The sequence below is a fragment of the Typopeltis vanoorti genome, chromosome 2, assembly GCF_054136105.1.
Source record: "Typopeltis vanoorti isolate ZY-2024b chromosome 2, IOZ_Tvanoo_1.0, whole genome shotgun sequence".
In the NCBI taxonomy this organism is placed as follows: domain Eukaryota; kingdom Metazoa; phylum Arthropoda; class Arachnida; order Uropygi; family Thelyphonidae; genus Typopeltis; species Typopeltis vanoorti.
Genome location: NC_143550.1, coordinates 157,933,414 through 157,947,593, shown reverse-complemented (window position 1 = coordinate 157,947,593; position 14,180 = coordinate 157,933,414). Strand labels below are relative to the sequence as shown.

At 36.2% G+C, this 14,180-nt stretch overlaps 1 protein-coding gene across 1 annotated transcript in view; it reads right to left on the bottom strand.

The window, feature by feature from the left end:
- Positions 1–14,180, bottom strand: part of LOC150109564 (protein Obscurin-like) — a 1,271,613-nt gene that overhangs the window by 911,577 nt on the left and 345,856 nt on the right. The window contains exons 27-28 of the mRNA XM_090402667.1: positions 3,718–3,896; positions 3,443–3,461 (exon numbers count right to left, since the gene is read on the bottom strand). Coding sequence (XP_090258793.1) covers positions 3,443–3,461; positions 3,718–3,896 — 198 coding nt within the window. The remainder of the gene's footprint in view (positions 1–3,442; positions 3,462–3,717; positions 3,897–14,180) is intronic.

Below are 14,180 nucleotides of genomic sequence, written 5' to 3'. Positions count from 1 at the left end.
AACAGTATGACAAAATGACAATGATTTGATCAATAATATATAGACAGTTTTAATACAGCAAAAGTGGTTACCTAATCCATAACTTAACATGAATGTTGTTTAATATTAGAGTAAAGATACTAGATTACTTACAGTCTTAATTATAATTAACTCTGAAACCAAAATGCTATTTGGGTAGAATATGTGTCATCCATATTCTTGGGATTATTAGACCACCATTATTGTTAAGATTAGGGTAGTTGATAAGAATTTCATAGGCCCTTCTTAAATTTACACTCATACCACATTTTGGTGTGATATAAACAACAGGTGCCTTTACAGTCAATTCTATATGAATATTCAGGGCATGATCAGAAAGGGGTCATTTACCATAGGTGTTAAATTTAAAGTGCCATTTATGCTTCTTTTTTTCTGACAGGAATTGTGCATCCTGTTTCACCTATATAAGGCAAATTACAGATGCAATGAATACAGTATGCTTCAGGGTGGGCCAGCAGAGAAAATGGCAACAGTTTTATTGTAATTTAGGTCAATCCACCTACAGGTGGCTTGACCAAATATCAAGAATCACTAGACTTAAACTAGAACAAACAATAAGAGAAGCACAGGAGAGAAAGAAATGGTGAAGCATCATCCAGAAGGTCATGAGGAGATCTGAGAGAGAGAGAGAGAGAGAGAGAGAAATTTGATCCTTTTGCATCAGGAGCAAAAGGATCAAATTTGTTGCTTTGATGAAGGTGATATGGCCTAAGATTTCAGTATTAGTGAAACCTGGCAATCAGAGTCAGATGTTATAACTGGAATCAAGCATAAAGGGTACAGTAGAAAGGACAGAGCAGATATGAGAGATTAGAGGGGGGGGGGGATTATTACTAGGCCTTCTACACTTTGCAAGGAACCTTCTATTAAAACCTTCTATACTTTGCAAGGAACAGCATGGGTTTACTAAACGGAAGTCATGTTTCAGAAATTTGCTCATATTTTATAATAATGTTATGATGGAGCTGGATAAAGGGAATGGATACACTATGGTAATTTTGGACTTTGCTTATGATAGATACCTTTCATTCAGTATTTACTTCCTTCCAGTAACTTACATTCCAGTAAGGTACTGGAATGTAAACTACTGACTTGGATAAGTTGGTAGCTGATAGACTGGTATCAGAAAGTAATATAAAGAGAGTGTGAATTTGCCAGATTTAAAATGACCAGTGGCATGCCCCCAAGGATCATTGGCTTGGATCATCAGCCCTTGGATCATTGTTGTTTATACATTAATAATACTGGGAAGGATCTGACAGAAGATATTTAATTGTTTGCTGATAATACAAAGATAGGCAGAGAATAAGGGAAGCTGCTGATATCCAACATCTACTGAATGATTTCAAAAGAATGGAAATATGGATCGATGATAATGGCCATCACCTCAGTGTCAAGTTATGCACTTTGATGTAATGAGATATTCAATATGTTATCATATTTGCAGGATTATGCTAAGAGAAACTAATGAGGCTAGGGATCTTGGCAGATAGGCAATGTTGAAACTAACATTGACATGTAAGGATAAGGAAGTCATTTTGCCTTATAATGCTGTAATAAGACTGCATCTGGAATATTATGCACAGATTTGGTTTCATTAGTTCAAATGTGATAAAGAAGGTGTGGAGAGGGTGCGAAGAAAATATACAAAAATTTTTTCTGGATTATGGAGTGCAAATTATGAGGATAGATTGAAAGTATACAAAATGCAAACACTGGAGAAAGAGAGGGCGATATGTAGAGGTCTACGAGTATAAGCTTCTGAATGGGTGTTATAGGATATTGTCTGATGAAATTTTTTGTTATATGGAAGGTGGGGAGAGAACACAAACCATCCATGGAAGTTAAGTTTGTGTGTAGTTAAAAAATTGGTAAGAACTAGATTTTTCTGTCACAGATCAGTGAGTGTGTGGAATTGTTTGCTTTGCCTGTTGAAGTAGTGAATACATTAGTGTGGATGAGTTTAACATAAGGTGTGACAACTGGTGTGGATGATGTATGGCCTCCTTCAATGAGTTCTTGCCTCCCAGGAGGTTTCACATAATAATAATAAAGTAGATAAATTATTAGGATTAGTAGATAAAATAGATTGATGATAGCCCACAATTTTCAGTATTTTGAAAGAAGACTCACACAGGCCACTGTATCCATGCAGAATCACACCCATCATCCTAGTCAAAAAACTGTGACTATCAAGACCTTAATACATCATGTCAACTTTATGTTCTTCAGATGAACTTCTACAGAAAAACTGTAACAAATTAAGTCAACTTTCTTATAAAATGGTTTCAGTGAAATCTTCATAAATAAAGCATTCAGCAACTATAGAATTCTTGTCTCTTCTGCTCAAGAGAAGAGGCAGGAATATTCCACTCATATTCCATTCCCTTATGTGCAATGATTCTCTGAATGTATTGCTAAAAAATTTAAAACATCTGAACCTCCTAAGGACAAACTTCCTTTCCACTTGCTTTTCCAGATGTTTACCAGATTTCTTGCTTCTGTAACTTAGCTTATTCTGGAAGATCTTCTTTTATTTGTTACAAAGAAACATAAGTCTTATATCAAGTACCAAGAACCTAAAGTCAGGGCTTGCTGAACATGCCGTTTCCACCAGGTGAATGGTTCTATGGAATAAGACAAAAAACTGGCTCTTAATGTTTTTATAAGGAAATTGTGAAACATTATTCCATTGCCTAAGCTTAAGTAGATCCAATGGTCTACATTTATCTCCTTTTTTGGCAGACAGAGTACTTTTTCAATTTGTTTAATTATATATATATATATAAACATACATATTTATATGTTTATTTATGTATACATTTTTTTAGTTTAAGAAAATGTCACCTATTTTTATTACCTTACTACAGCAACTATGGTAGCACTATTTTAAACTTTTTCTATTATTTGTATCATTGCTGTTCCATTTCTGTACAGAAAATGACTGTAAAACATAGGCAAAATTTTCATAATTAAATATCAAGATTTTTCACAGGAGTTTCCATCTTGTATTATTGAGAGTAATATGGATACTTACAATATTCCAATTTTAAAAAAATCATCAATTATGTTTCTATAAAGCAAAGTTACTTTGGCTGTTTGACATGTAGCCTAGCATATCAAGTGAGAGATGAAGGTATTCATTTATCAGTTATGAAATTTACAGACAATGTAGTGAATTACACAGGAATTCTCTATCAGCAGAACTGGACCCAGACAGTTGGCAGTGAAATAAACGTTTTCTTTATTGATAATCTCTTGCAGCATAAAAATGTACTAAACTGTTAAACACTGTATGATATGCAATGACAACAGAGCAGACAACACTTATTTCCCCATATTTTGTAATATATTATAGAAATATTACCTAACTGGTATTATTGTAAGAGGCACTGCTATTTACTTGAATGGGCAACTTATTCCTGAAATCAAGAAACAAATTATAAAAATATACATACTACACATACAGTATAGTACAAGATGGCATCTAACTAAACATTATTTAGTTAGATGCCAAAGTACTGATGCACTATAAATTTACAACCTTTAGTAGTTGGGATTTACATGAAAAAAAAGTAAATGTGATGTATATTTCCAATCAAAGTATAATATTATTAATAGATAAAACTCGCTTTTTATATTAAATATTTTATATTACATAAAAGCTGTGGTAATTACCTTTTACTTTTAATTTTCCACTTGTAACCTCTTTTCCATATTCATTTTTAATTTCACACTGATATGTACCTTCATCATTTTTCACCACTTTCTGAATAATTAAAGTTAAAGAGCCATCTGCCTCTTCTTTTGTTTTAACATGTTTTCCATCAATTGTTAACTCTGCCCCATCTACAGTCCTAAAAAAAAATTCTTTTATTTATCCAGATATCCATCAGACACATCAATTACCCACTAATTCAGTTATTTAGGTTACTGATAACTGAGCTAGTGGACAAAACAGCAAGACATCATGTTAAATATCCTTTTTTCTTTTTCTTTTTTTTTTTTTAACAATGTCCTTTTAAGCTAATGCATTCAAGCTAATAATTGAGTCAGCTAATGGAAAAGGGAGATAGATACACAGTATAGTTTGATTCTGCCAAGGGCTGTTGAGAGATTGCCATATGATAAGTTGATAGCTAAACTAGAATAGACTGGGTTGAATACTAAATTAATGCATTGGACTAATGATTGGCTATCTGATAGATATTAGCAAGTTGTGTAAAGAAGAGTAATTTTCTGGAAAAGAAAAGTCACTAGTGGTGCACCTCAAGGGTCTGTTTGAGATATCTCCCCATTGCTGTTTAACCTGTATGTTAATGATACTGAGTAAGTTTGAATGGGGATATACAGTTTTTTGCAGATGATGCAAAGTTGGGAAGTACTATGAAGAGTAGAGCAGATGTTGTAGCTTTACAAGATGACAGGAACAAACTGAGTGGAGTTGCCAGTTCAATGTTGCAAAGTGTAAGGTTTTAAAATTCGGAAAACAAAGATGTGATATAGAATATACACTTGGTGGAGATATATATTGGAGGAGGTAAAGGAAATAAGAGATCTCTGGATGATGGTGGATAGGGAAGTAAAATTATGAGGACAACACAATAAATTCTGGCAATCATGTGGAGGACACTGACTTGTAGAAATCAGAAGATACTGATTCCATTGTATAAGCCACATATGGACTACTGCAAACAAATCTGGTCACCTGGTTTTCAAATGCATGAGATACCAGAAAGAGTTCAAGGGTGAATGAATAAGGTGTTTCTTGTTTCTGGAATGTTGAGTATAAAGAAAGGTTGAGAAGATGCAATCTAGGGGATAGGAGAAAGAGTGATATGATACAGAGATGTATAAGTTGGTAAGGAGTTCTCATCAGATTACCGTTGAAGAAATTTTTTATAGATGGAGAACAAGAGATTATCCCTGGAAGCTGTTATAAGGAGGAAGTGAGCAAAGCAGCGAGGAGCATGTGTTTTGCATGGAAGATGGTGAAATAATTGTAATGCCTGAGAGTGTGGTATCTGCAAAGAATGTGAATGTATTTAAGGCACAGTACGAAGAGCTGTGTAAGACAGATGGATCCATGATGATGATGATAATAATTTGCTAAGCGCTGGAATGGGTGCTATAATCAAGAAATTATTCATGTTTATAAAAATTAATAACCAATTAAAGAATAAAACAAAATTAGACATGGAACACAATAAAACTTAATTATAAGTTCAGGCATTAAATATTTGGTATTAAATACCAAAATAATTTATTTAAAATATTTATTATTTATTAAGTGTTAAACATGTATTAGGTTGAGATAATTAAAAATAGCATACACATTTCTTCATAGAAAGAAAAGAAAAAAGAAAAAATTCCATATGTGATTACATCATCTGCTTTCAGCTGAAAACTTCTGTCTCTGTAGACCTTTAATGAAAAATATCTATTTCAAAGTCAGTACTAAAAATAAAAAATAAAATAATAATAAAATAAGTGCCAGCCTGGTTGACCGAGTGATTAGTGCATCCGCTCTCCGGCCAAAAGGCTGTGAGTTCGAATCCCACCGTGGGCATGGATATTTCTGATTGCCTGAAAAATACTAGTAGTGGTGGACAGTAGATGCTGTTGGTGTAGGCAATGCAGTTGGTGGATGGTGGGTAGATGAGATTGAGTTGTAGTGCAGGGAGTCCAAGACTCATTCCTCGATGAGTTTTGGACTCCCTGGAAGTGTCAAATAATAATAAAAATAATAATAATAATAATATGCACATGGGGAAAGAGAACTGAAAAGATCTGATAAACACCAGAACAAAAAGGACATTAAAGCAACTGATATAACCACAAGAAAGAACATATCTTAAAACTCTTTAATCTCAATGTTTCATCAAATTGTAATATTTTTTCTTTTTCTTTTAGGATATATAAGAAGACTTGTCACAGGTTTTGGAGAAATTCGAAGACACAGAGGTGTGCAAGCTGTCAAGTTTTTTGTGCTGGAAGAAAAGTCTGCAACTGAGATTCGCCAAACTTTGTGTGAAACTTTAGCTGACTGTGCCCCAGCATATCCAACAATTGCCAGATGGGTGGCCAAGTTTAAAACTGGGCATCCTGAGACAACAAATGTCCTCAAGTCATGAGGATCTTCCACAGTGATCACACCAGAAAACATCGATGCAATGCATGCTATGATCTTTGATGATGAATAGATGAATGCCAGCCATAAACATTGCAAAGATTCTGGGGTATCTAGTGAACATGTTGGGGTCATTATCCTACATATAGACATGCAGAGGCTATCAGAGAATGGGTCCCCAAATGTTTGAATGCTGACAAAAAAAGAGAACATGCTTGTCATCTCACGAGATTTTGCATCATTTTGAAAAATCAGGTGCAAATTTTTTCTCTCATATTGCAACTGTTGATGAAACTTGACTTCACTATAACCCAGAAACCAAACAACAGTCAATGGAGTGGAGACACAAAGGTTCTCTACAGCCAAAGAAGTTCTGAACTCAAAAGTCAACAGGAAAGGTTTTTGCCATTGTCTTTTGGGATACAGATGGTATAATTCTTACCAAGCACCGAAAAAAGAGTGAAACGGTCACTACTGCAGTTTATTCAACAGCTCTGAAAGAAATGAAGGAGGTGCTGAAGGAAAAATGCTGCAGGAAACTGAGCAGAGGCATGTTGCTTTTGCAGGATAATGCACCTGCTGATGAAACCCAACAAACAATACATAACTTGGGCTTTCAGTGTTTGACTTACCCTCCCTATTCACTAGACCTGGCCCCATCAGACTATTTCATATTCCCAAATTTAAAGAAACACTTAAAAGGAACAAAATTTAGCACAGATGATGAAGTGATTCTGTGGTAAACCAGACCTCAGCTGCATATCTGCAGATGAGGGGTGGTTTGTGAAACAATGGAAAGACTTTTTTTTTCTCAGAGGACTGCAAATGATGCATCAGTGTTGAAACAACTGTATAACACTTCATGGGGAATATGTAAGTTACATCATTCAACCTCAATTCCTTCATGATGATTATTGCAACTTTTCAGCATGCACACACACACACACACACACACACTGCTGGGAGAGAGGTCAATGGACACACTGATTGGCAAGGTACACGTGACTCGTTACATGGTGCCATATAATGAGTCACGTGTTTGTAGTGATATAAATTGGAGGAATATGATGCTCCCAAGTCCCTGCAATTGTGTCTGGGTGAAATGGCTGTGAGAAGGAAACTGATGTAGTTTGAAAGAGGCAGTGTGATAGGATGCCTGTTGCAGGCCTGTCTGCAACATGGCATTCTATCAGCAAATTGTTGACAAACTGGGTCATCCCAGATGATACTGTACTGAGATCAAAGTGCAGGGAGTCAACTACATGTGCTAACTGTGGATAATCCACCACACATGACCATAGGGTGCTATGAAGGATAATATGTAGAAACGAGAATTTGTTAACTGACATGTTCAATGTGGAGTTCTGGGAATAAACTGAAACACAAATCTGTACAAAAACATTCAGAACCAAGGCTCACAGATGGATTTCCATGGTAGGACTATAGATGCAAACTTCACATTATCCGAACTAACATGCAGTGTCATCTTCAGTGGTGCAAAGCAAGTGTACAGTGGGATGTGGAAAATTGGAAAGCTGTGTTACAATCATGCTACACCCTCTACTGAGCAGATGGACAGATGTGGGCGTGGAAGATGACCAGTGAATGTTTCTTACCAGGCACGTGTTACGAATCATGCTGCACCCTCTACTGAGCAGATGGACAGGTGTGGGTGTGGCAGATAACCAGTGAATGTTTCTTACCAGGGCGCCTAATCCTAACTATGAAATCTGTAGGTGTCAGTGAGACGTATGGTCCTGTTTTTCCTGGTTTGGCCTCAGACCTCTATTTGTGGTGCCACAATCATAGAATTCTCAGAGGTATCTGAATATTGTGGACAATGCAATGCTTTCTACAGTACCAACCATTATTAGTTCGATTAATCCCCCTTTACCACGAGTTGCCTAGAGTGGCACTACCATGAGTTGCCTAGACTTCCACAACGTGCAGGTGCAAACTTCACTTACTTGTCTGTTTAATTACTTGGGAAATAGGATTAAAAACCAAGTTTATATAAAATTACTTGGTATCTTGAATAGATAATATACCCAAGTTAAAAAACTTTCAACATCTATCTCTCATCGTGGGATTTTATTTAATAAGGTCAAAGCACCTTGTGGCAACTTGTTTAGGTAAAATTCATAAGCTCTGCATTACTTCAACCTTAGCATTGTCAGGTCTGGCTCCCACTGACGAGACCTCAATAAAGGTCGAAACCGGTATGGGTAGTGACCATTGCCTTTAATGGATAGCATCATACATCTTCGCAAGGGGATGTGCTTTACATAAAGGGAAAAATACTAAGAAAAGTGATCAGAGCTTAATCCACCTTTACCACGAGTTGCCTAGAGTGGCACTACCATGAATTGCCTAGACTTACACTACATGCAGGTGTGAACTAGACTTACTTGTATGTTTACTCACTTGAGAAATAGGATTAAAAACCAAGTTTATATAAAATTACTTGGTATCTTGAATACATAATATACCCATTTATATTTGTAGAAAGCTAAAAAACTTTCTACAAATATATAATCAGTACCTATTGAGCATATGTGGGATGAACAAGAACAAGGTTGGGTGAGGTCAAGGGACATCTGCCTCACAACAGTCAAGGACCTCATCACATGCCTAGAGGAAGAATGTTTCAAAATTCCCATTTATCACTATCATATACGTGTGGAAAGTATGCCGCCGTAGGATCACTGCAGTCACCACAGCAAAAGTAGGTCCTCTTATTAAGGTGGATACCATGGCTGCTTGCTCCTTGCACTATAGTATCTGTTTTTATAAACAATTTGTAGATCTCCTCCCTGTTATTTAGTTTTGACTTTTCAGTGTATATTCGTATGTATATTCCTGAAGAGTCAAAACTAAATAATGGGAAGGAGATCTACAGATTGTTTATAAAAAACTTTGGAGAATCACCAGAACATCTAACCAAATGTCCAATTCTTACATTCCCAGTGAGCTCCAGTACTAGGTTTACTGAGTATTCACATAGATACTATATGAACAAGGATGGAATTGTAATTTTGGCCTTCATCATCAACAACATCAGTTTTCGCATGTTTCATAGTATCTTAATTTATCTGAATTTTAATGCCCTTAAAATGTTCTGTTCTTAGTCTGGTGATGATTGTGGTTATTTCTCTGTTATTATTAATTTCATTGATTTCATTCTTCTTCTTGATAGTTTATTTTACCAATCTTATTTTGGTGACAGAGTTAGCATCAGTTAGTGATAGTGTGTGCAATGTTTGAGGTAAGTATCTTGTTTCTTTGGCTAGTCTGTCTGCTCTTTCATTGCCTTCAATATTTACATGGGCTGGTATCCATTGCAGTGTGCAGTTCTTATTATTCAAATTTAAGGTGGTTAGTGGTTCATGAATTTCCTGTGTGAGTTTTATTTTTCCATTTTTAATCCCTCAAGTGCAGATTTTGAGTTGCTGTAGAAAGAAAATTCCCATTTTCTTTTTTACTGGTTATTACTTCTGTAATGTTTAAAGTTTGTGCCTAATTTATTACTGGATTTGAGAGATAGAATTTGAGAGCTGTTTGTATTGCTGTTAATTCACAAATGAAGTTTGAAGCTATTTTGCCTGCTGTGGGTTTGATTTGCATTTCCTCACCTCCAGGTAGAGTTAGAAAAACCCTTGAATCTCCTTAGTTGAGTGCTTCATCTCATCAGTGTAGGCAATGAAATGGTTTGGATTATTTAAGTGATGTATAGTGTCAAGTTCTTTGCTTTCATTTTCTTGCTGTTAATCCTTTTTTGAACAAAGTTTGAGGAGATTTAAGTTTACCATTGTGTTTTTTGGTAGAATAGTGGAAAAGAATGGCTCTTTGCTTATTTCAATAGGTGCTCTGTTTTCTAATTTCTCGATCATATTGTAACATAGATGATCTCTTTAGTCTAGATTTTCTTGTCCAGGCATCAAAAGTCCTGAGTGAGATGTGACCCTGTTGTTGGCTCCTGATTCTGTTAGTGAATTTAACTGTGGAGAGTTTTCTTCTGTCTTTTCATATATGAAGCCCACACTTTTGTTCAGCTTTTAAATTATTTGTGGGTGAGACTGCACCCATGATAATTTTTACTGCTCTTGATTGTACTCTGTCAAGTTTTTCTTTTGAGTTAGTAGAAGCTGGAGACCAGATAGATCAGGCATATTTCATATTCGGTCAAATGAGTGCCATATATGTAGTATTGAGTATCTTTGTTTTTGCATACCACTTTGTTCTACAAAGCCTTTTGATAATATTAAGTTTTTTAAGAGCTTTATTAGATATATTTGTAATATGTGTTATAAATTTCAATTCATTATCTAGGGTTAGGCATAAATATTTTGGAGACTGTTTTTTTTATTTTGTTATTATATTATTTTGATTTGAGGGTTGTAATTGTGTCTATTTTTTCTATCAGTGGAGAAGATACTTAGTATTTTTTTTTCTGAGTTTATTCGTAGTTTAAGTTCTTGGAAGTTTTTCCCCACTTGGTTAGATAACAAATTTAGTTTAAAACTTCATCCAATTATAAGCAAAGTTTGGGCCTGAAGTATCTTCAGGATTGAGGCAACTCGTGGTAAAGGTGGACCAAGCTCTCATCACTACTTGTCTCAGTATCTCTCATGATGCAAAGCACATCTCCTTGCAGACATCTATAATGCTATGCATTAAGGGAAGGGATACTATCCAGATCAGTTTCAACCTTTATTGAGGTCTCATCTGTGGAAGCCAAAACCAGAGGTGGTGATACTAAGGTGGAAGCAATCGAGAGTTCAGACAAGTAGTGAAAGAGCTTGGTCCACCTTTACTACAAGTTGCCTCAGTCCTGAAGATACTTCAAGTGCAAGCTTTGTTTGCTCACACTCGGATAAAGGATTAAACTAAATTTATTATACTCTAACCCAGTGGGGGAAAAAACTTCCAACATCTTTCTCTAAATCCAGAGTAATTTAATAATACAGTGAGACAACTTTTTGCAACTCGTATAAGTAAATATGACCTCTCGATTGCCTCTACCTTAGTATCACCACTTGTGGGTCTGGCTCCCACTGACGAGACCTCAATAAAGGCCGAAACCGGTCTGGGTAGTGGCCCCTTCCCTAATGCATAGCATTATACATATCTACAAGGAGATGTGCTTTGCATTATGGGAGATACTAATAAGTAGTGATGAGAGCTTGGTCCACCTTTATCACGAGTTGCCTTAGTCCTGAATTCAGGCGCAAAATTTTTTTACTTACACTTGGATAAATTATTAAACTAAATTTATTATTGTAGTTTAAGTCCCTTTGACCATCTTTCTAAGCATTTTATTGAATTATTTAAGACTTTTTCAGATTATTGAGGATTACTGCTTGTGTACCAAATTGCTATATCATCTGCATAGCATTTTATTTTTGTGTCATTTATTATGTGAGGATGGATATTGTTCATATACATGGGAAATAGGAATGGGCTTAAAACATAACCTTGTGGGACTCCAGCCAAAGTTCAATGCATGTTGGAATAAATTCTATTAACTTTTACTTTCATTTTTCTCCCTTTCATGAAATATGAAATCCAAATTAATGCATTCCCCCTTATTCCAGTATCGTATGCAATTTTTATTAACCTTTGTCTCCATACACGATCGTAGGAAGCTGTGAGATCCAAGAAGATTGCAGTTGTCTTCTTTAGTGGTTTTTCTTGAAAGCCATCTATGACTGATTGGCAAAGATAAAATAATTGATCTTCTGTACTGTGTTGAGACCTGTATGCACTTTGGTAGAAGTTAATGTGATCTTGTTATTTTCTAAGAGCCAATTCATAAGTCTGGTATGTATTATTCTTTTGTTTAGTTTACAGAGAGTGCTAGTCAAAATTATTGGTCTGTGGCTTTTACAGTCACTAGTCTTTTTGTTAGGTTTTAGTAAGGGTATAATGACTGATGTTTTCCATATTTTTGGTAGTTTACCTGCATTTCAAGATGTGTTAAATATCTTCAGAAGGCACTTCTTTTAGCTATTTTCGCCATGTTTTTTCCAGGGTGATTTGTCAAGGTCAATTTGACTAATTGCTGTTTCTGCTGGAAAGGTGTAAATGGAATGGAAGGAAGTTAAGATAGTGCCACTGCATAAGTGTGGTAACAGACTGGAAGTGTCTAAGTATAGGCCAAGTCTGTGTGTCATCAGTAGTTCTTAAGATCTCGGAGAAAGTAGTGAGTGACCATATACAGCATTGGGCAGATGAGGGAAATGTTATCTGTGAGAGTCAACATGGATTTGTGAAAGGGCGTTCTTGTTTTAGCAATATGCTAGCCTTTTATAATAAAGTTACAAGAACATTAGATGAGGGAAAGGCATACATATACTGCAATTTTCTTAGATTTAGCAAAGGCATTTGAGAGGGGTGCCACATGATAAGCTGATATTTAAGTTGCAGCACATGGGTCTGGATGTCAGATTAGTCAACTGGATTCAGGATTGGCTGTCTGATAGGTATCAGAGAGTTGTGTATGGTGGAGCAGTTTCAAGGAGGCAGAGGGTTAGAAGTGGGGTCCCACAGGGCTCAGTACTAGGACCTATATTGTTTAACCTTTATATCAATGAGATTGCCAGTGGATTGCAAGATGATATTAAGTTGTTTGCAGATGCTGAGAAGCTGGGAAGGATTATTAGTAATAGTGCAGAATAGCCCTGCAAGAGGATTTGAATAAGCTAAATAGATGGACAAATGAATGGGGGGGGGTCAGTTTAATGCAGCAAAATGTAAGGTCTTGAGGTTTGGGAAACATTGATGGGACACTGCATACTCTATGGGAGGAGTTATACTGGAGGAAGTAGGGGAGACAAGAGATCTGGCATTGATGATTGATAGAAACCTGAAATTTAGAGAATATATTGCAAAGATGGTGAAGGTAATACAGAGGATTGCTGCAATTATGAGAAGCTGACTGCAGAGATAAAAGGGTTATATTTCCATTGTATAAGTCTCTGATCAGACCAAACTTAGATTATTGTTGTCAGATTTGGTCCCCAGGATTTGAAGACGATAAATTAACTGTGGAAATGATACAAAGACAGATGACAAAGATGGTTGCAGGTCTGTACAAGGATAGTTATGAGAATCGGCTGAGGGGAATGTGGACTGCAGAGTTTGGTGGATAGAAGAAGGAGAGGTGATATGATTGACACTTTTAAACTGTTGAGAGGTGGTTACAGGGTTGACACTAGGGAGTTCTTTCTCTTGGTTGAACAGCGGGAAGGAGTGATGACAAGAGGCCATCCCTGGAAGTTAAGAAAAGAAACTGTAAGCAAGAGGGTGAGGAGTGGTTTCTTTGCGTGGAGGGTGGTAGAACCGTGGAATGTATTGCCTGATGGAGTGGTGAGAGCGAGAACGGTCAATGAGTTTAAGGAGTGGTATGATAGACTTTGTGTTTCTTAAGGGGACCTCCCCTTGATGAATCTTGACAGACTTTATGTTCTTAAGAAGGACCTCCCACGATGAGTCTTTTGACTCCATGGAGTCCTGAATAATAATAATAATAATAATAATAATTCTGTCATTGTGAGGTCCTGAGTAAATATGTCTTCAGAAGGGTAGGTTCTAGATTGTAGTAGCAGATGTTTTGCAATTTTCCTGTACTTTTTGTCTTCTTTGTTGAATTGCACATCTTGCTTGCATTAGAGTAATGTTTGGCTAGTAAATTTGCAATCTGTTTGTTTATTGCTGCTGTATTGGTTCCTAAGGAGACTGTGTTTGAAGAGTGATCAGTATCCAGAAGTGTTGCATTGTTTAATAGTCTGATGATGTTCCAGTGTGGTGAGTCTTTTCTTGGATCTAGTCTATTGCGGAATTCTTCCGGCTTTTTTTGTTTGCAGTTAAGAAATTTCTGCATGCTCTAAGGGAGAAGTTAAACTGGAGGAAGTAGGGCAGATAAGAGATCTGGCGTTGATGATTGATAGAAACCTGAAATTTAGGGGACATATTGCAAAGGTGGTGAAGGTAACAGTGGATTGCTGCAATA